This window comes from Phaethon aethereus, assembly GCF_964289735.1.
Source record: "Phaethon aethereus genome assembly, contig: HAP1_SCAFFOLD_637, whole genome shotgun sequence".
NCBI lineage: Eukaryota > Metazoa > Chordata > Aves > Phaethontiformes > Phaethontidae > Phaethon > Phaethon aethereus.
Genome location: NW_028113976.1, coordinates 1 through 21384, shown reverse-complemented (window position 1 = coordinate 21384; position 21384 = coordinate 1). Strand labels below are relative to the sequence as shown.

The window sequence follows — 21384 nt, the reverse complement described above, 5'->3', positions numbered from 1 at the left end:
AGCGGTTAAGCAGGCGGGTGCAGCGGGTGCAGTGGGTGGGTGCAGTGGGTGGGTGCAGTGGGTGGGTGCAGTGGGTGCAGCAGGTGGGTGCAGTGGGTGCAGCGGGTGGGTGCAGCGGGTTAAGCAGGCGGGCGCAGTGGGTGCAGTGGGCGCAGTGGGCGGGTGCAGCGGGTGCAGCGGGTGGGTGCAGTGGGTGCAGCGGGTGGGTGCAGCGGGTTAAGCAGGCGGGCGCAGTGGGTGCAGTGGGTGCAGCAGGTGGGTGCAGCGGGTGGGTGCAGCAGGTTAAGCAGGCGGGTGCAGCGGGTGCAGCGGGTGGGTGCAGTGGGTGCAGTGGGTGGGTGCAGCGGGTGCAGTGGGTGCAGTGGGTGGGTGCAGCGGGTGGGTGCAGTGGGTGCAGTGGGTGCAGTGGGTGGGTGCAGCGGGTGGGTGCAGTGGGTGCAGTGGGCGCAGCGGGCGGGTGCAGTGGGTGCAGCAGGTGGGTGCAGTGGGTGCAGCGGGTTAAGCAGGCGGGCGCAGTGGGTGCAGTGGGTGCAGTGGGTGGGTGCAGCGGGTGGGTGCAGTGGGTGCAGTGGGCGCAGCGGGCGGGTGCAGTGGGCGCAGCAGGTGGGTGCAGTGGGCGCAGCGGGTGGGCGCAGCGGGTGGGTGCAGTGGGTGCAGTGGGCGCAGCGGGCGGGTGCAGTGGGTGCAGCAGGTGGGTGCAGTGGGCGCAGCGGGCGGGTGCAGTGGGCGCAGCAGGTGGGTGCAGTGGGCGCAGTGGGTGGGTGCAGTGGGTGGGTGCAGTGGGTGCAGCGGGTGAGTGCAGCAGGTGGGTGCAGTGGGCGCAGCGGGTGGGTGCAGCGGGTGGGTGCAGTGGGTGCAGCGGGTGCGTGCAGTGGGTGGGTGCAGTGGGCGCAGCAGGTGGGTGCAGTGGGTGCAGCAGGTGGGTGCAGTGGGCGCAGCGGGCGGGTGCAGTGGGTGCAGCAGGTGGGTGCAGTGGGCGCAGCGGGCGGGTGCAGTGGGCGCAGCAGGTGGGTGCAGTGGGCGCAGCGGGTGGGTGCAGTGGGTGGGTGCAGTGGGTGCAGCGGGTGAGTGCAGTGGGTGGGTGCAGTGGGCGCAGCAGGTGGGTGCAGTGGGTGCAGCGGGTGGGTGCAGTGGGTGGGTGCAGTGGGCGCAGCGGGTGGGTGCAGTGGGTGCAGTGGGCGCAGCGGGCGGGTGCAGTGGGTGCAGCAGGTGGGTGCAGTGGGCGCAGCGGGCGGGTGCAGTGGGCGCAGCAGGTGGGTGCAGTGGGCGCAGCGGGTGGGTGCAGTGGGTGGGTGCAGTGGGTGCAGCGGGTGAGTGCAGTGGGTGGGTGCAGTGGGCGCAGCAGGTGGGTGCAGTGGGCGCAGTGGGTGGGTGCAGCGGGTGGGTGCAGTGGGTGCAGCGGGTGGGTGCAGCGGGTGGGTGCAGTGGGTGCAGCGGGTGAGTGCAGTGGGTGGGTGCAGTGGGCGCAGCAGGTGGGTGCAGTGGGTGCAGCGGGTGGGTGCAGCGGGTGGGTGCAGTGGGTGCAGCGGGTGAGTGCAGTGGGTGGGTGCAGTGGGCGCAGCGGGTGGGTGCAGTGGGTGGGTGCAGTGGGCGCAGCGGGTGAGTGCAGTGGGTGGGTGCAGTGGGCGCAGCAGGTGGGTGCAGTGGGCGCAGCGGGTGGGTGCAGTGGGTGGGTGCAGTGGGTGCAGCGGGTGAGTGCAGTGGGTGGGTGCAGTGGGCGCAGCGGGCGGGTGCAGTGGGTGCAGTGGGCGCAGCGGGCGGGTGCAGTGGGTGCAGCGGGTGGGTGCAGTGGGCGCAGCGGGCGGGTGCAGTGGGCGCAGCAGGTGGGTGCAGTGGGCGCAGTGGGCGCAGCGGGCGGGTGCAGTGGGTGCAGTGGGCGCAGCGGGCGGGTGCAGTGGGTGCAGTGGGCGCAGTGGGCGCAGCGGGCGGGTGCAGTGGGTGCAGTGGGCGCAGTGGGCGCAGTGGGCGGGTGCAGTGGGCGCAGCGGGCGGGTGCAGTGGGTGCAGTGGGTGGGCGCAGTGGGCGCAGCGGGCGGGTGCAGTGGGCGCAGTGGGCGCAGCGGGCGGGTGCAGTGGGCGCAGCGGGCGGGTGCGGCAGGCGCCTGGGTGCCCGCAGGCGCTGCTGGACCTGGGGGGCTCCCCGAACTACAAGGACCGCCGCGGGCTGACCCCCCTGTACCACACGGCCATGGTGGGCGGCGACCCCCGCTGCTGCGAGCTGCTGCTGGCGCGGCGCGCGCGCATCGGCACCGTGGACGAGAACGGCTGGCAGGAGATCCACCAGGTGCCGCGCGGGCCCACGGACACGCCACGCGGCCCCGCCGCCCCGCCCCGCGGCCGCTCCGCTCCGCGGCCCCGCCCCACCGCCTCCGGCCCCGCCCCGCGGCCCCGCGGCCCCGCCCCACCGCCTCCGGCCCCGCCCCGCGGCCCCACGGACGCGCCACGCGGCCCCGCCGCCCCGCCCCGCGGCCCCGCCCCACAGCCGCCCCGCCCCGCGGCCGCCCCGCCCCACAGCCCCGCCCCGTCGCCTCCGGCCCCGCCCCACAGCCGCCCTGGTCCGCCGCCCCGCCCCACAGCCGCCCCGCCCCGTGGCCCCGCCCCACCGCCTCCGGCCCCGCCCCGCGGCCCCACGGACGCGCCACGCGGCCCCGCCGCCCCGCCCCGCGGCCCCGCCCCACAGCCGCCCCGCCTCGCGGCCGCCCCGCCCCACAGCCCCGCCCCGTCGCCTCCGGCCCCGCCCCACAGCCGCCCTGGTCCGCCGCCCCGCCCCACAGCCGCCCCGCCCCGTGGCCCCGCCCCACAGCCCCGCCCCACCGCCTCCGGCCCCGCCCCGCGGCTCCGCCCCACAGCGCCCACCCCGCAGCCTCTGCCCCACAGCCCGCTCGCTCCATGGCCCCACGGCCCCGTGTGCCCCCACCGTGTCCCCATGTCCCCAGGCGTGTCCCTGTGTCCCCATGCCCTGTCCCCAGGCATGTCCCCCGTCCCTGTGTCCCCGTCCCCAGGCGTGTCACCGTGTCCCCATGTCCCTGTCCCCAGGCATGTCCCTGTCCCCAGGCGTGTCCCTGTCCCCAGGCATGTCCCCGTGTCCCCATGTCCCCGTGTCCCTGTCCCCAGGCGTGTCCCTGTCCCCAGGCATGTCCCCGTGTCCCCATGTCCCTGTCCCCAGCCGTGTCCCCGTGTCCCCATGTCCCTGTGTCCCCATGTCCCCGTGTCCCTGTCCCCAGGCGTGTCCCTGTCCCCAGGCATGTCCCCGTGTCCCCATGTCCCTGTGCCCTGTCCCCAGGCATGTCCCCATGTCCCTGTCCCCAGGCATGTCCCTGTGCCCTGTCCCCAGGCATGTTCCCGTGTCCCCATGTCCCCGTGTCCCTGTCCCCAGGCATGTCCCCATGTCCCCAGGCGTGTCCCCATGTCCCCGTGCCCTGTCCCCAGGCATGTCCCCATGTCCCTGTCCCCAGGCATGTCCCTGTGCCCTGTCCCCAGGCATGTTCCCGTGTCCCCATGTCCCCGTGTCCCTGTCCCCAGGCATGTCCCCATGTCCCCAGGCGTGTCCCCATGTCCCCGTGCCCTGTCCCCAGGCATGTCCCCATGTCCCTGTCCCCAGGCGTGCCAGCACGGGCACTCGCAGCACCTGGAGCATCTCCTCTTCTACGGGGCGGAGGCGGCGGCGCAGAACGCGTCCGGGAACACGGCGCTGCACATCTGCGCGCTCTACAACAAGGTGGGACGGGGGGACGGAGGACATGGGACATGGGACGTGGGGACATGGGACAGGGGGACACGGGACACAGGGACATGAGACATGGAGATACAGGGACGTGGGGACACGGGGACGGGGGATGTGGGGCTGTGGGGACACAGGGACATGGGGACACGGGGACATGGGTACATGGGACATGGGGACGTGGGGATGTGGGGATGTGGGGACATGGGACAAGGGGACATGCGGACACAGGGACACGGGGACATGGGACATGGGGACACAGGGACGTGGGGACACAGGGACAGGGGGACGTGGGGACACGGGGACGGGGGGGGCTGTGTGGGGCTGTGGGGATGCTGGTGGGACATCGGTGGGACGGGGCCGTGGGCACATGGGTATGGGTGGGTGTGGGATGGGGGGCTGGGGGACCGGGGCGCAGGGGGCTGTGGGGCGGGGGCCCGGGGGCACAGGGGGCTGTGGGGCGGGGGCCCGGGGGCGCAGGGGGCTGTGGGGCGGGGGTCCCACGGGCGGTGCCCCCCAGGAGAGCTGCGCCCGCGTCCTGCTGTACCGCGGCGCCAACAAGGAGGTGAAGAACAACAGCGGCCAGACGCCCTTCCAGGTGGGGCGGGGGCACTTGGGGGGCACTTGGGGGGCAGGCACCCTTCCAGGTGGGGCGGGGGGTGCCCGAGCGGGGGTCACGCCGTGGGGCCCCCCCGTGCCCCCCAGGTCGCCGTCATCGCCGGGAACTTCGAGCTGGGGGAGCTGATCAAGAACCACCGGGAGTCGGACGTGGGTGAGCGGGGGGGGCTGGGGGGCTGGGGGGGGGCTGGGGGGCCATGGGGAGGTGGGTGTCCTCACCATGTGGTTCCAGGAGAGTCCCCAGCCCCCATAGGCCCCCATGTCCCCCCATGTGCCCCCTGGCCCCCCATACCTCCCGTAGCCCCCCATGTCCCCCCCACACCCCCATAGACTCCCATAAGCCCCCCAAATTTCCCCCATGGACCCCCACAGACCCCCCCATGTACCCCCTGTTCCCCCCCACACCCCGTAGCCCCCCATAGCCCCCTATATTCCCCCCATGTCCCCCCTGCCCCCCATAGCCCCTATAGACCCCCATTATCCCTCCCCGTGCCCCCCATGTCCCCCCATGCCCCCCATAGCCCCCCATAGCCCCCTATATTCCTCCCATGTACCCCCTGCCCCCCCGCCAGCCCCCATAGCCCCCATGTCACCCCATAGCCCCCCCATAGCCCCCATGCCCCCTCGCACTCCGTAGCCCCCATAGCCCCCCATAGGCCCCTATATTCTCCCTATAGCCCCCCATAGACCCCCATAGCCCCCCATAGGCCCCTATATTCCCCCCATAGACCCCCATAGCCCCCCGTACCCCCCCGCTGACCCCCCCCCAGTGCCGTTCCAGGAGAGCCCCCAGTTCGTGGGGCGGCGGCGGGAGGGGGCGCGGGGGCTCCCCCTGCCCCCCCAGCGCCTGCTGCGCGCCAACAGCGACACGGGGGCCGCCCTCCCGAGTGGGTGCTGCGGGGCCCCCCCGGCGCGCCCCCCGCCCCGCGGCCCCCCTCGGGCACCCTGCGCAGCGCCAGCAGCCCCGGGGGGCTCGCGCCCGCTCCCCCTCCCGCGGCCGGCACCCCGAGGAGCCGCGGCGGCAGCCCCGCGGCCGGCCCAGGTACCGGGGGCCGGGGTGGGGGTCCCTGGGGCGATGGGGTCCTCTGGAGGGGGGGGCGGGTGCCCTTGGGTGGGGGTCTGGGGCGCCTGGGTCCTGCGGGTGGGGGTCTGGGTGTCCTTGGGTGGGGGTCTGGGGTGATGGGGTCTTCTGGGTGAGGGGCCGGCTGCCCTTGGGTGGGGGTCTGGGGCACCCCGGTCCTGTGAGTGGGGATCTGGGTGCCCAGCCCTGGGGGTCCGGGAGCCCATATCGCCTGGGGTGGGGGGTCTGGGTGCCATTGGGTGGGTGTCCACGGTGCCTGGGTCTCTGGGGGAGGGGGCCGGGTGCCCGTATCTGGGGGTCTGGGTGCCTGGGTCCTCCGGGCGGGGGTCTGGGCGCCCATATCCCCCAGGGTGGGGGTCCGGGTGCCCATACCTGGGGGTCTGGGTGCCCGTATCTGGGGGTCCGGGGCGCCCTTGGGTGGGGGTCCGGGGTCCCCGGGCGGGGGTCGGGGTGGCCGCGCCCCCCGCGCCGGCGCTGCCCTGGGGTGCCCCGGCAGCTCGAGCGGGCCGGGCGCGGGGGGCACCCTGGGGGGCCGGGGGGTGAAGCGGAAGCTCTACTCGGCCGTGCCGGGCCGCGCCTTCCTGGCCGTGCGGCCCTACCAGGCGCAGGGCGAGGGCGAGCTCTCCCTCAGCAAGGGCGAGCGCATCAAGGGTGCGTGCCCCGCGGGGGCGGGGCGGGGCGGGGCGGGGCATCCGCGGGGGCGGGGCTGGGGCGGGACTAGGGATCCGCGGAGGAGGGCGGGGCTGGGGGAATCCGCGGAAGGCGGGGCTGGGGGGGCGGGACTAGGAGGGCGGGGCTGGGGGGGATCCGCGCCGGGGGCGGGGCTGGGGGCGGGGCTGGGGATCCGCGGAGGGGCGGGGCTGGGGGGGATCCGCGCCGGGGGCGGGGCTGGGGGATCGGCGGAAGGCGGGGCTGGGGGGGCGGGACTAGGAGGGCGGGGCTGGGGATCCCGCGCGGGGGGCGGGGCTGGGGGCGGGGCTGGAGATCCGCGGCGGGGGCGGGGCTGGGGGACCGGCGGAAGGCGGGGCTGAGGGGGCGGGACTAGGAGGGCGGGGCTGGGGATCTGCGCCGGGGGGGCGGGGCTGGGGGCGGGACTAGGAGGGCGGGGCTACGAATCCCGCGCGGGGGGCGGGGCTGGGGGACCCACACCTGCGGGGCCACTGTGGGTGGGGGTACTGGGCGCCCCACGCGTGTAGGTCCCTGCGGGGGGGGTGTGTGCTGGGGGCCCCATATGCATGGGTCCCTTCTTGGGTGGGGGTGCTGGGGGCCCCGCACGTGTGGGTCCCCCGTGGGTGGGGGTACTGGGCGCCCCACACACCCACACGTGCGGGTCCCCCCTTTGGGGTGATTCGGGTGCCCCGGACCCCTGGGCCCCTCTAGGGCGCCCGTGGGTCGCTGTGGGGCCCCGTGACTCACGCCGTGGGGCAGACACCCCCCCCCCCCCCCCCCAGCGGCGCTCCGGGAAGGCGGCGCCGGAGGGCTCGGGCGGGGGGCTCTGGGGTAGCCGTGGGGCGCGCCGTGGGGCGCCCCCCAACCCGCGCCCCACGGCCGGCAGTGCTGAGCGTGGGCGAGGGCGGCTTCTGGGAGGGCCAGGCCCGCGGCCGCGTCGGCTGGTTCCCCTCCGACTGCGTCGAGGAGGTGCCCGCCCGGACCCCCGAGGGCAAGACAGGTACGGGGGGCGCTCCCCACCCCCACTCCCACGCGGGACCCCCCCCCACCCCCATGCGGGACCCCCACCCCACACCCACCCCCCACGTGGGACCCCCCCCCCATGCGGGACCCCCACTCCGCCCCACACCTGCCCCCCACGTGGGACACCCCCCCACCCCCCCCATGCGGGACCCCCACCCCGCCCCACACCCGACACGGGACCCCCACCCCGCCCCACACCCCGCCCTCAACGCGGGACCCCCAGCCCGGACCCACAGGCTTGGGGGGGGGGTGTTAAAACTTGCACCCACCCCCATGGGACCCCGCAAGCGGGAGCCCTCAGTGGGACCCCCACCCCGCCCCACACCCGCCCCCCACGCGGGACCCCCACCCCAGCCCCCCAAATGAGACCCCCGACCCCAACGTGTGACCCCCCTCCCCCACACCAACCCGGATTTCCAAGTGGGACCCACATCCTGGGGCGGGGGGGGGGCTCCGGCCCCACAGCGGGTCCCCCCGCCCCCCGGCCCCCCCGGACCCCCGTGCCGGTGCCCCCAGAGAGCCGCAGCGACAAGGCCAAGCGGCTCTTCCGCCATTACACCGTGGGCTCCTACGACAGCTTCGACGCCCCCAGGTGAGCCCCCCCGCCCCCCCCAACCTTCCCCCCAGACCCCCACCCCCTCCGAACCCCCAAACCCCCCAGATCCACCCACAGAACCCCCAAACCCCGTGGACCCCCCTCCCAGACCCCCCCGAAACCTCACACCCCCCCATGAGCACCCCACACCCCCCCCCCCCGGGGCCCCTCACCCACCCCTCATCCTCCATAACTCCCCCCCCCCAGCAGCACCCCAAAACTCACTGGGCCCCCCTAGACTCTCCCCAACCCCCCATGAGCACCCCAAAACCCGCAGCCCCCCCCCATAGCCCCACCCTTCCCGGAGCACCCCAAAACCCTCTAGACACCCCCCCGCCCCCCACAACCCCCCCCAGGGACCCCCCCAAAACCTCACCCCCCCTCGAGCACCCCCCCAACCCCCCCAAACCCCCCAAAACCCCCAACCCCCCATGAGCACCCCAAAAGCCGCAGCCCCCCCCCATAGCCCCACCCTTCCCGGAGCACCCCAAAACACTCTAGACACCCCCCGCCCCCCACAACCCCCCCCAGGGACCCCCCCAAAACCTCAACCCCCTCGAGCACCCCCCCAACCCCCCCAAACCCCCCAAAACCCCCAACCCCCCATGAGCACCCCAAAAGCCGCAGCCCCCCCCCATAGCCCCACCCTTCCCGGAGCACCCCAAAACCCTCTAGACCCCCCCCCCACCCCCCCCAAACCCCCACCCCCCCCAAGGACACCCCCAAACTCCCCCAAAAGCCTGAGCCCCCCCCAACCCCCAAATCCCCCCCAAATCTCCCCAAAATCCCCCCCACCCCCCCCAAATGCCCCCTCCCCCTTCCCGGATGCCTGGGCCCCCCTGGCTGTGGGGGAGGGGTGCCCCCGGCTGTGGGGGAGGGGCCCCCCCAGGACCTGGCCCGGTTCAGCCCGTCCTTGCACAAGCCTGTGTCCCCCCCCCACTCGTGTCCCCTCCCCCCCCGTGTCCCCTCCCCCCCCGTGTCCCCCTCCCCCCCGTCCCTCCCCCGCCCCCCACGACCCACTTACCGGCTTCGGGGCGCGGCAGCAGCTTCGGGGTGCTGGGGGGGGCCGGGGGCACCCATGGGTGCTGCGGGACCCCCCGGCCGGCGCTATGGGGCCGGAGGAGGTGGGGTGAGTCAGGGATGGGGGGGGGGGGGGGCAGTTGGGGGGCTGGAGGGGGGTGTGGGGTGCGTGTGTCTCCGGAGCAGTTACTTGTGGGGCAGGTTTGGGGCAGGAGAGGCTGTGGGGCAGTTGTAGGGCTGGAGGATCTATGGGGCAGTTGGTTGCGGGGAGTTATGGGGCTGGGGTAGTTATGGGGCTGGAGTAGTTATGGGGCTGGGGAGGTATCGGTGGGGCAGGTGTGGGGCTGGTGGGACCCTCTGAGGCAGCTGCTTGTGGGGCTGGGGAGGTGTCTATGGGGTAGTTGTGGGGCCGGGAGGTTCTATGGGGCAGTTAGTTGTGGGATGTTATGGGGCTGGGGGCATCTATGGGGCAGTTGTTTGTGGGGCAGTTGTGGGGCTGAGGGGTTCTATGGGGCAGGTGCTCGTGGGGAGTTACGGGGCTGGGGGGGGCAGTTAGGGGGCTGGGCAGGTGTCTATGGGGCAGTTGCTTGTGGGGCAGTTATGGGGCTTGGGGGCATCTATGGCACAGTTGGGGGGCTGGGGGGGTTATGGGACAGTTGCTTGTGGGGTGCTATGGGGCTGGGGCAGTTATGGGGCTGGGGTGGGGCAGGAGTTGTGGGGCAGCTGGGCTATGGGGCAGCCGGGCTGGGAGGTCGATGAGGCAGGTAGTTGGGGGGCTGGGGGGCAAATGGGGGGCCGGAGGCAATTAGGGGGCTAATGGGGCAATCACTTATGGGGCAGTGGGGCTGCTATGGGGCAGGTGGCCATGGGGCAGTTGGGGGGCTGGCAGGGACCACGGGGGGCTCAGGGGCAGATGGTTGTGGGGCAGCGGGGGGGGGTTATGGGGCAGCTGGGGCACCGGTACTGGTGCTGTACTGGTTATACTGGTGCTGTGCTGGTGCCGTACTGGAGCTATACTGGTGCCGTACTGGTGCTGTGCTGGTGCCGTACTGGAGCTATACTGGTGCCGTGCTGGTGCTGTACTGGTGCCATACTGGAGCTATACTGGTGCTGTACTGGTGCTATACTGGGTACCGGTGCTGGTGCTGTACTGGAGTTGTACTGGAGCCGTACGGGAGTTGTACTGGTGCTGTACTGGTGCCATACTGGTGCCGTACTGGGTACTGGGTACCGTACTGGTGCCGTACTGGAGCTATACTGGTGCCGTACGGGAGTTATACCGGTGCCGTACTGGTGCTGTACTGGGTACTGGGACTGGGGCTGTACTGGGGCTGTACTGGGTGCCGGTGCTGGTGCTGTACTGGTGCTATACTGGGTGTTGTGCTGAACTGGTGCTGGTGCCAGTGCCATACTGGGTGCTGGTGCTGTACTGGGAATTGTACTGGTGCTGTACTGGTCGCATACTGGGTGCTGGTGCTGTACTGGGCACTATATGGGAGCTGTACTGGTGCTAAACTGGGTGCTGTGCTGGAACTGTACTGGTGCCGTACGGGGTGCCAGTGCTGGGGCTGTACTGGTGTGGGACTGGTGCTGAACTGGAGCTTTACTGGTGCTGGTGCTGTACTGGGTGCCAGTGCTGGGGCTGTACTGGTGCCATACTGGAGCTATACTGGTGCTGTACTGGTGCTATACTGGGTACCGGTGCTGGTGCTGTACTGGAGTTGTACTGGAGCCGTACGGGAGTTGTACTGGTGCTGTACTGGTGCCATACTGGTGCCGTACGGGAGTTATACCGGTGCCGTACTGGTGCTGTACTGGGTACTGGGACTGGGGCTGGACTGGGGCTGTACTGGGTGCCGGTGCTGGTGCTGTACTGGTGCTATACTGGGTGTTGTGCTGAACTGGTGCTGGTGCCAGTGCCATACTGGGTGCTGGTGCTGTACTGGGCACTATATGGGAGCTGTACTGGTGCTAAACTGGGTGCTGTGCTGGAACTGTACTGGTGCCGTACGGGGTGCCAGTGCTGGGGCTGTACTGGTGTGGGACTGGTGCTGAACTGGAGCTTTACTGGTGCTGGTGCCATACTGGGTGCTGTACCAGTGCTGTACTGGGTGCCAGTGCTGGGGCTGTACTGGTGTGGTACTGGGTGCTGGAGCTGCGCTGGGTGCTGGTGCCGTACTGGGTGCTATACTGGTGCTGTACTGGGCGCCGTACTGGTGCCGTACTGGGTGCTGGTGCCGTACTGGGCGCCGTACTGGTGCCGTACTGGGCGCTGTACTGGTGCCGTACTGGGCACTCTACTGGGGCTGTACTGGGTGCTGGTGCCGTACTGGGCGCTGTACTGGGACTGTACTGGGTGCTCTACTGGGGCTGTACTGGGGCTGTACTGGTGCCATACTGGGTGCTGGTGCTGTACTGGTGCCGTACTGGGCGCTCTACTGGTGCCGTACTGGGCGCTCTACTGGGGCTGTACTGGGTGCTGGTGCTATACTGGGCACTCTACTGGGGCTGTACTGGGGCTGTACTGGGTGCTGGTGCCGTACTGGGCGCTATACTGGGGCTGTACTGGTGCCATACTGGGTGCTGGTGCTGTACTGGGGCTGTACTGGGGCTATACTGGGGCTGTACTGGTGCCCTATTGGTGCCAGCGCTGGAGCTGGACTGGTGCGGTCGCCGTCCCAGTGCCGGTGCCGGGCAGGCGCCGCAACGCGGCCGTGACCGGTGCGTGACGTGTGACACGTGTGTGACCGGTGCGTGACGCGTGACCGGTGCGTGACCGGTGCGTGACGCGTGACCGGTGCATGACGTGTGACCCGTGTGTGACGTGTGACCCGTGCGTGACCGGTGCGTGACGTGTGACACGTGTGTGACCGGTGCGTGACGCGTGACCGGTGCGTGACGCGTGACCGGTGCATGACGTGTGACCCGTGTGTGACGTGTGACCCGTGCGTGACTGGTGCGTGACGCGTGACTGGTGTGTGACGCGTGACCCGTGCGTCACCCGTGTGTGACCGGTGCGCGACGCGTGACTGGTGCGTGACGCGTGACCTGTGCATGATGCGTGACCGGTGCGTGACCGGTGCGTGACCTGTGCGTGACCGTGCGTGACGCGTGACCCGTGCGTGACGCGTGACCAGTGCGTGACGCGTGACCGGTGCATGACGCGTGACTGGTGCGTGACTGGTGCGTGACCTGTGCGTGACCGTGACTGGTGCGTGACCCGTGCGTGACCAGTGCGTGACCAGTGTGTGACCAGTGCGTGACCGTGACCGGTCCATGACCTAAGCGTGACCCGTGCGTGACCCATGCGTGACCAATGCGTGACCGGTGCGTGACCGGTGCGTGACTGTGACCGGTCCATGACCTAAGCGTGACCCGTGCGTGACCCGTGCGTGACCGGTGCGTGACCGGTGCCGCGAGCCGGCCGCGCCGCCATGGGGCCGGTGCCTCCGCGTCACCGGTGCCGTAACCGGGATCCGGGAGCGCGGCCGGGGCCGGCGGTGATGTCATAGCCGCGGCCGGGGCCGGCGGTGATGTCATAGCCGGGGCCGGGGCCGGCGGTGATGTCATAGCCGCGGCCGGGGCCGGCGGTGATGTCATAGCCGGGGCCGGCGGTGATGTCATAGCCGGGGCCGGGGCCGGCGGTGATGTCATAGCCGGGGCCGGCGGTGATGTCATAGCCGGGGCCGGGGCCGGCGGTGATGGCGTAGCCGGGGCCGCGATGATGTCGTAGCCGCCCCCGGGCCGCCGCCGCCGCCGCCGCTGTCGCGGGTGGGGTTCTCCGTCCCCCACGCGGGGGGGGCCTCCCCCACCCGTGGGGTGACCCCCGCGGGGCCGGCGCGGGGGCGGGGGGGGGGCCGGGGCTCCGGCCATGCGGGGGGGCCCCCCGGGCGCGGGATGGCGCGCTGGGGGCGCCCCCCCGCCCCTCCCCCCCCCGCCGCCCCTCCCCCCCTCTCCTCCAGCTGGCCCCTGCTGGGCCCCCCCCGCCGCAGCGTCTGGTACATCTACAGGTAGGGGGAGGGGCGGGGGGAGGGGCGGGGGGGCACCCCGCACCCCGGCACCGCCGCCCTCCCCCCCCCCCCCCGGTCGTGCTCCGGCTCCGTCGCTGCCCCTCCCCCCCCCCCCCGCGCCCCATCCCCCCGCCGCGGTCCCCGGCGCTGCCCCACCCCCCCCCCCGCGCCCCTTCCCCCCCCCCCCCCTCCGGCTCCGTCTGGCGTCACTGTTTGCCCCCGCGTGGGACGGGGACGCGCGTGGGGGGGCGACACGCACGGCACGTGCGGGACACGCGGGGGGGACATGAGTGGGGACACGCGTGGGGTCAGGGCTGTGCATGGGGACTCGGGGACACGCGTGAGGACACGTGTGGAGACAGGACTGTGCATGGGGACATGCATGGGGACACAGGGACACGCGTGGGGACACGGGGACACGTGTGGGGATGGGGCTGTGCATGGGGACATGCGTGGGGACACAGATACACGTGTGGGGATGGGGCTGTGCATGGGGACACGCGTGGGGACACAGGGACACGCGTGGGGACACAGGGACACGTGTGGGGATGGGGCTGTGCATGGGGACACACATGGGGACACAGGGACACGTGTGGGGACGGCGCTGTGCATGGGGACACGTGGGGACACAGATACACGTGTGGGGACGGGGCTGTGCATGGGGACACGCGTGGGGACACAGGGACACGCGTGGGGATGGGGCTGTGCATGGGGACTCGGGGACACGCGTGAGGACACGTGTGGAGACAGGACTGTGCATGGGGACATGCCTGGGGACACACATGGGGACACGGGGACACGTGTGGGGACGGGGCTGTGCATGGGGACATGTGTGGGGACACAGATACACGTGTGGGGACACAGATACGTGTGGGGATGGGGCTGTGCATGGGGACACGCGTGGGGACACAGGGACACGTGTGGGGATGGGGCTGTGCATGGGGACACGTGTGGGGACACAGATACACATGTGTGGGGATGGGGCTGTGCATGGGGACACGCGTGTGGACATGCGTGGGGACACAGGGACACGTGTGGGGACGGGGCTGTGCATGGGGACATGTTTGGGGACACAGGGACACGTGTAGGGACAGGGCTGTGCATGGGGACACACGTGGGGACACGCGTGGGGACAGGGCTGTGTGTAGGGACAGGAGAACATACCTGGGGACACGTGCGGACACAGATACACGCGTGGGGACACAGGGACACATGTGGGGACGTGTGGAGACAGGGCTGTACATGGGGACACGCGTGGGGACACGGGGACATGTGTGGGGACACGGGGACACGTGTGGGGATGGGGCTGTGCATGGAGACACGTGGGGACACAGGGACACGTGTGGGGATGGGGCTGTGCATGGGGACACGCGTGGGGACACGTGTGGGGACGGGGCTGTGCATGGAGACACGTGTGGGGAACACGGGGACACGTGTGGGGATGGGGCTGTTCCTGGGGACACGCGTGGGGACACGGGGATATATGTGGGACGTGCATGGGGACACACTGAACACGCGTGGGAACACAGGGACACGCCTGGGACACGCCTGGGGACAGGCTGCGCACAGGGGCGGTGTCACACGTGTGGGCGCCTGCCCCTGAGGACACGCGTGTGCACGCGCGCGTGTGGAAGTGCGCGCGGGGTGCCCGTGCACGAGCGCGCGCCTCCAGGCGTCTGCGTGTGCAAGCGCGTCTGCCCGTGTGCACGGGGCTGCACATGCGTGTGCCTGGGCGTCTGCGTGTGCAAGCGTGTGCGCGGGCGGCTCCGGCCCTGGCGCGCGCGCGTCGCCGGCAGCGGGCGGGTGTCGCACACGCGTGTGCGGGGACGAGGGCGGGGGGGACGCCTGGGGACACGGGGTCACCTCGGTCACCCCCTGTGACCCCCGTGGGCCACGTGTCCTCATGTCCTCTCCCCCTCCCCCCCGTGTCCTCTCCCCCTCCCCCCCGTGTCCTCTCCCCTCCTGTCCCCACGTGTGTCCCCACATCCCCCGCCCCACGTGTGTCCCCCCGTGTCCTCACGTGTCCCCCATGTCCCCCCACATCCTCATGTACTCGTGTCCCCCCATGTGCCCCCCATGTGCCCCCATGTCCTCACGTGTCCCCCCATGTCGTCATGTGTGTCCGTGTCCTCCGTCTCCCATGTCCTCACGTGTCCCCCGTGTCCCCCCATGTGTCCCCGTGTCCCCCCATGTCCCCCCCGTTGCCCCATGTCCCCGTGTCCCCCGTGTCCTCCATGACCCCATCCCCATATGTGTCCCCCCGTGTCCCCCATGTCCCCCCGTGTGTCCCCCCGTGTGTCACCCACATCCTCGTGTCCCCCCATGCCCCTGTGCCCTCCATGACCCCTGTGCCCCCGTGTCCCCCCGTGTCCCCCCCTGCCCCCCTGTGACCCCATGTCCTCCATGCCCCCACCCCCCCGTGTCCCCCTGTGCCCCCCCGTGTCCCCCCGTGCCCCCCCGTGTCCCCCCGTGCCCCCCTGTGACCCCATGTCCTCCATGCCCCCCACCCCCCCGTGTCCCCCTGTGCCCCCCCGTGTCCCCCCGTGCCCCCCGTGACCCCGTGTCCTCCATGACCCCCACCCCCCCGTGTCCCCCCACGCCCCCCCGTGTCCCCCCGTGCCCCCCTGTGACCCCGTGTCCTCCATGCCCCCCACCCCCCGTGTCCCCCCACGCCCCCCCGTGTCCCCCCGTGCCCCCCTGTGACCCCATGTCCTCCATGCCCCCCACCCCCCCGTGCCCCCCGTGTCCTCCATGGCCCCCACCCCCCGTGTCCCCCCACGCCCCCCCGTGCCCCCCTGTGACCCCGTGCCCTCCATGCCCCCACCCCCCCGCGCCCCCCGTGACCCTGTGTCCTCCATGCCCCCCACCCCCCCGTGCCCCCCCGTGCCCCCGTGTCCTCCATGCCCCCCACCCCCCCGTGCCCCCCCGTGTCCCCCCGTGCCCCCCCGTGACCCCATGTCCTCCATGCCCCCCACCCCCGTGCCCCCCCGTGTCCCCCCGTGCCCCCCCGTGCCCCGTGTCCTCCATGCCCCCCACCCCCCCGTGCCCCCCCGTGCCCCCCCGTGCCCCCGTGTCCTCCATGCCCCCCACCCCCCGTGCCCCCCCGTGTCCCCCCGTGCCCCCCCGTGCCCCCGTGTCCTCCATGCCCCCCACCCCCCCGTGTCCCCCCCGTGCCCCCCCGCGCCCGCAGTGATTACATCATCAAGGAGAAGACGGTGCTGCTGCAGAAGAAGGACAGCGAAGGCTTCGGCTTCGTCCTGCGCGGGGCCAAGGGTCAGTCGGGGGGGGGGCCGGGGGGGGGGCCGGGGGGGGCCGGGGGCGCTCTGGGGGTCCCTGCAGGCGGCGGGGGGGGGAGTGTCTGGAGGGTCCCAGAGGGGCCTCTGCGAGGTCGGGGGGGGGGTCCCGAAGGTGCCTGGGGGGGTTTGGGGGGGGGCTGGAGGTCCTTGGGGGGCTGGGGGGGTCCCAGAGGGGTCTCGGGGGGGGCTGGGGGGGGGTCTCGGGGTCCTGGGGGGGCTGAGGGGCTCTGGGGGGTCTCGGGGTGGCCTGAGGGGGGGTCTCGGGGTCCCTGGGGGGGCTGGGGGGTGCCGGGGAGGGTCTCAGGGTAGCCTGGGGGGGGGTCTCGGGGTCCCGGGGGGGGCTGAGGGGCTCTGGGGGGTCTCGGGTGGCCTGAGGGGGGGTCTCGGGGTCCCTGGGGGGGCTGGGGGGTGCCGGGGAGGGTCTCAGGGTAGCCTGGGGGGGGTCTCGGGGTCCCGGGGGGGGCTGAGGGGCTCTGGGGGGTCTCGGGTGGCCTGAGGGGGGGTCTCGGGGTCCCTGGGGGGGCTGGGGGGTGCCGGGGAGGGTCTCAGGGTAGCCTGGGGGGGGGGTCTCGGGGTCCCGGGGGGGGCTGAGGGGCTCTGGGGGGTCTCGGGGTGGCCTGAGGGGGGGTCTCGGGGTCCCTGGGGGGACTGGGGGGTGCCGGGGAGGGTCTCAGGGTAGCCTGGGGGGGGTCTCGGGGTCCGGGGGGGGGCTGAGGGGCTCTGGGGGGTCTCGGGTGGCCTGAGGGGGGGTCTCGGGGTTCCTGAGGGGCTCTGGGGGACTTGGGGGGGGTCGGGAGGGTCCCAGGGGTCTCCCGGGGGGGGGCTGGAGGGCCGCGGGGGGGTCTCTGCGGGGGTCCGGGGTGCTGGGGGTGGGTCCCAGAGTGGGGGGACTGGGGGGGGGGGGGGGGGGGGCTCTGGACTCCCTGAGGGGGTCGGGGGGTGACTTGGGGGGCTGGGGGGGCGGCGGTGCTGACCCCCCCCCGCAGCGCAGACCCCCATCGAGGAGTTCACGCCCACCCCCGCCTTCCCGGCGCTGCAGTACCTGGAGTCGGTGGACGAGGGCGGCGTCGCGTGGCGCGCGGGGCTGCGCATGGGGGACTTCCTCATCGAGGTCAGCCCCACGCGGGACGCGCGGCCCCGCCCCGGGGCCACGGGGAGGGGGGAGGCGCCCGTCTCCGGGGGAGGGGGGGTTAATCCCCACGGGGGATGTGGCGCCTGGGGGTGCCCACGGCGGGGGGGGGGGCGGCACCCAGCCGTGGGTACCCACGCCCACGGGGGGTAGCACCCACGTGTGGGCACCCACAGGAAACAAGACGCACCCACGGGGGGCAGGACCCACCCACGGGAGTCAGCACCCACCCGTGGGCACCCACAGGAAACAAGACCCGCCCACGGGAGGCAGGACCCACCCACGGGAGGCAGCACCCACCCGTGGGCACCCACGGGGGGCAGGACCCACCCACAGGGGACAACACCCACACGTAGGCACCCATGGGAGTCAGCATCCACCCGTGGGCACCCACAGGAGTCAGCACCCACCCACGGGGGTCAGCACCCACCCACAGGAGTCAGTACCCACCTGTGGGCACCCACGGGGGGGCAGGACCCACCCACGGGGGGCAGCACCCACCCACAGGAGTCAGCACCCACCTGTGGGCACCCATGGGAGTCAGCACCCACCCACGGGAGGCAGCACCCACCTGTGGGCACCCACGGGGGGGCAGGACCCACCCACGGGGGGCAGCACCCACACGCAGGCACCCACGGGAGTCAGCACCCACCCACGGGGGGGGCAGGACCCACCCGTGGGCACCCACCCCCACGGGAGACCCACCCAGGGGCAGGGTGTACACCCATGTAGTGGCAGGCGTGTGTGCAGGCACGGACACGCGTGTGCGCATGGGCAGCTGCGTGCAGACACGTGCAGACACGTGTGCGTGTGCCAGCGTGTGTACGTGTGCTGGCGTGTGCATGTGTGCCAGTGTGCATGCGTGTCCTGGTGTGTGTGCGTGTCCTGGCGTGTGTGTGTGTGCCAGTGTGTGTGCGTGTCCTGGCATGTGCATGTGTGCCAGTGTGCATGCGTGTCCTGTTGTGTGTGCGTGTCCTGGCTGTGTGTGCATGTCCTGGCGTGTGTGCATGTCCTGGCGTGTGTGCGGGTGCTGGCGTGTGTGTGCGTGTGCTGGCGTGTGTGCATGTCCTGTTGTGTGTGCGTGTGCTGGCGTGTGTGCGTGTGTTGGCCTGCACATCTGGTTCCAGGGCACCACCAGGCGTGTGCAGGCGTGTGCAGGCAGGTACATGTGTGCAGGCAGGCGCAGGTGTGTGCACACGTGCTCTGGTTTCTCCATCGTGGTGTCGTGTGTCCTGGCGTGCCTTGTCCTGTGCTGGCATGAGCAGGTGTGTGCAAGCATGTGTAGGTGTGTGGAAGCATGTGCGGGCGTGCTCCATTGCGGCATGGCGTGCCTTCACGTGCACTGGCGTGTCCAGGCATGTAATGGTGTGCTGGCATGTGTGGGCACATCACAGCATGTGCTGGCATGTCCGGGCGTGTGACGGCATGTTCTGGCGTGTGACGGTGTGTGAGGACGTGTGACGGCGTGGGCTGGCGTGTGACAGTGTGTGAGGGCGTGTGATGGCGTGTGTCAGTGCGTGATGGTGCATGATGGCGTGTAATGGCGTGTGCCAGCGTGTGACGGTGTGTGCTGGTGTGTGAGGGCGTGTGATGGCGTGCGCTGGCGTGTGACGGTGCGTGATGGCGTGTAATGGCGTGTGCCAGCGTGTGACGTTGTGTGCTGGCGTGTGCTTACGTGTGATGGCGTGCACTGGCGTGTGAGGGCATGTGATGGCGCGCGCTGGCGTGTCACAGTGCGTGAGGGCGTGTGACAGCACGCGCCGGCGTGTGCTGGCATGTGCTGGCGTGTGGTGTCACGCGCTGGCGTGTGCCGGCGCGTGCCTGCATGTGCCGCGTGTGACGTGTGTGCGAGCGTGTGCCGGCGTGTGATCTCACGTGCTGGCGCGTGACGCGTGTGATGTCGTGCACTGGCGTGTACCGGCGTGTGATGTCACATGCCGGCGCGTGCCGCGTGTGACATCGTGCGCTGGCGTGTGCCGGCGCGTGACGTCGCGTGACGTCGCGTGCGCCGCAGGTGAACGGGCAGAACGTGGTCAAGGTCGGGCACCGCCAGGTGGTGAACATGATCCGCCAGGGCGGGAACAGCCTCGTGGTCAAGGTCGTCATGGTGACGCGGCACCCCGAGGCGCCCGAGGGACCCCGCCGCCGCGGTACCGGGGGGGGGTCCCACAGGTCTGGGGCCGTGGGTGGGGGGTCATGGGGCTGTGGGTGGGGGATTCTGGGGTGATGGGTGGGGGGTCCCGGGCACCTGGGGCCATGGGTGGGGGTCCTGGGGCATGGGTGGGGGGTCCCGGGCACCTGGGGCCATGGGTGGGGGGTCCCGGGCACCTGGGTCCATGGATGGGGGGTCCTGGGGCCATGGGTGGGGGGTCCCGGGCACCTGGGTCTATGGGTGGGGGCTCTTGGGGCCATGGTGGGGGTCCCGGGCACCTGGGTCTATGGGTGGGGGTCCCGGGCACCTGGGTCTATGGGTGGGGGGTCCTGGGCACCGGGATCTATGGGTGGGGGGTCCCAGGCACCTGGGTCCGTGGGTGGGGGGTCCCAGGCCCTGGGGCCATGGGTGGGGGGTCCCAGGCACCTGGGTCTATGGGTGGGGGCTCCTGGGTCTGTGGGTGGGGGTCCCGGGCACCTGGGTCTATGGGTGGGGGCTCCTGGGTCCGTGGGTGGGGGGTCTCAGGCACCTGGGTCCGTGGGTGGGGCTCCTGGGTCCGTGGGTGGGGGATCCCAGGCCCTGGGGCCATGGGTGGGGGGTCCCGGGCACCTGGGTCTATGGGTGGGGGGTCCTGGGCACCGGGATCTATGGGTGGGGGGTCCCGGGCACCTGGGTCCGTGGGTGGGGGATCCCAGGCCCTGGGGCCATGGGTGGGGGTCCCGGGCACCTGGGTCTATGGGTGGGGGGTCCTGGGCACCGGGATCTATGGGTGGGGGGTCCCAGGCACCTGGGTCCGTGGGTGGGGGGTCCCAGGCCCTGGGGCCATGGGTGGGGGGTCCCAGGCACCTGGGTCTATGGGTGGGGGCTCCTGGGTCTGTGGGTGGGGGTCCCGGGCACCTGGGTCTATGGGTGGGGGCTCCTGGGTCCGTGGGTGGGGGGTCTCAGGCACCTGGGTCTATGGGTGGGGGCTCCTGGGTCCGTGGGTGGGGGGTCTCAGGCACCTGGGTCTATGGGTGGGGGCTCCTGGGTCCGTGGGTGGGGGGTCTCAGGCACCTGGGTCTATGGGTGGGGGGTCCTGGGGCCGTGGGTGGGGGGTCCTGGGGCCATGGGTGGGGGGTCCCAGGCACCTGGGCCTATGGGTGGGGGGTCCTGGGGCCATGGGTGGGGGTCCTGGGCACCTGGCTCTATGGGTGGGGGATTCTGGGTCCATGGGGTGGGGGGTCCCACATGCCGGGGGGGAGGTTCCTGGGTGGATGGGGGTTCCCGGGGCGGGGGGGGTCCCTGACCCGCGCCCCCCCGCAGCCGCCCCCCGCAGCCGCGGCGCCTCCCAGCCCCCGCCATTTCCCTGCGCTCCAAGTCCATGACCTCGGAGCTGGAGGAGATGGGTGAGGGGCGCGGGGGGGGGCGGGGGGCAGGAGGGGCCCTGGGGGGGGGGGCTGGGGGGGGGTTGGGGCGCTCGGGGGGGGGGGGTCCTGGGAGTGTTGGGGGGGGCTGGGAGGAGTTTGGGGGTCCCGGAGCGGGGCTGGGAGAGGTTTGGGGGTCCCGGGGGGGTCCCTGGCAGAGTTTGGGGGGGGTCCCAGGGTGGCTCTGGGAGGAGCTGGGGGGCCCTGGGGGGTCGGGGGGGGGCCCTGGGCGGGGGGGGGGGCACCCAGGGTGTTACAGGGTCCTTGGGGAGTCCCGGAGGAATTGGGGGAGGGGTCCATGGGGGGGCCTTGAGGGGTCGGGGGGGTTCAGGGGTGCCTGAGGGGGCTCTGGGGAAATTTGGGGGTCCCTGTGGGTCGGGGGGGGGGGGGGGGGAATTTCTGACCTCTGACCTTTGACCTCTGACCTCTTCCCCTCCCCCCGTCGGCCCTGCAGTGGAGAAGGGTGAGTTGGGGGGGGCGGGGGGACCCTGGGGTCCCCCCCCCATCCAGGACACCCTGAGACCCCTTTGTCCCCGAGGGGTCCTTGACCCCCCGTGACCCCTGTGACCCCGTGACCCCCCCGCCCCCCCCCCCCGTAACGGCCTCTCGTGTCTCCCCAGTCTCTCCCTGGAAGAAGCGCAGCGGTGAGTGGGGGTGCGCACGCGCCC

At 72.4% G+C, this 21384-nt stretch overlaps 1 protein-coding gene across 1 annotated transcript; it reads left to right on the top strand.

The window, feature by feature from the left end:
• Positions 1–2115: 2115 nt before the first annotated feature.
• Positions 2116–21360, top strand: LOC309416385 (SH3 and multiple ankyrin repeat domains protein 1-like; the record flags this gene model as incomplete). Its single annotated transcript, XM_082015941.1, is given in 16 exon segments — positions 2116–2283; positions 3601–3717; positions 4241–4318; positions 4426–4492; positions 5109–5222; positions 5225–5296; positions 5299–5380; positions 5916–6070; positions 6975–7088; positions 7628–7703; positions 15927–16009; positions 17019–17143; positions 19176–19311; positions 20616–20621; positions 20624–20698; positions 21337–21360. Coding segments are annotated over 16 exon segments (1492 nt in total), but the record flags the coding sequence as incomplete, so codon positions are not given.
• Positions 21361–21384: the final 24 nt, after the last annotated feature.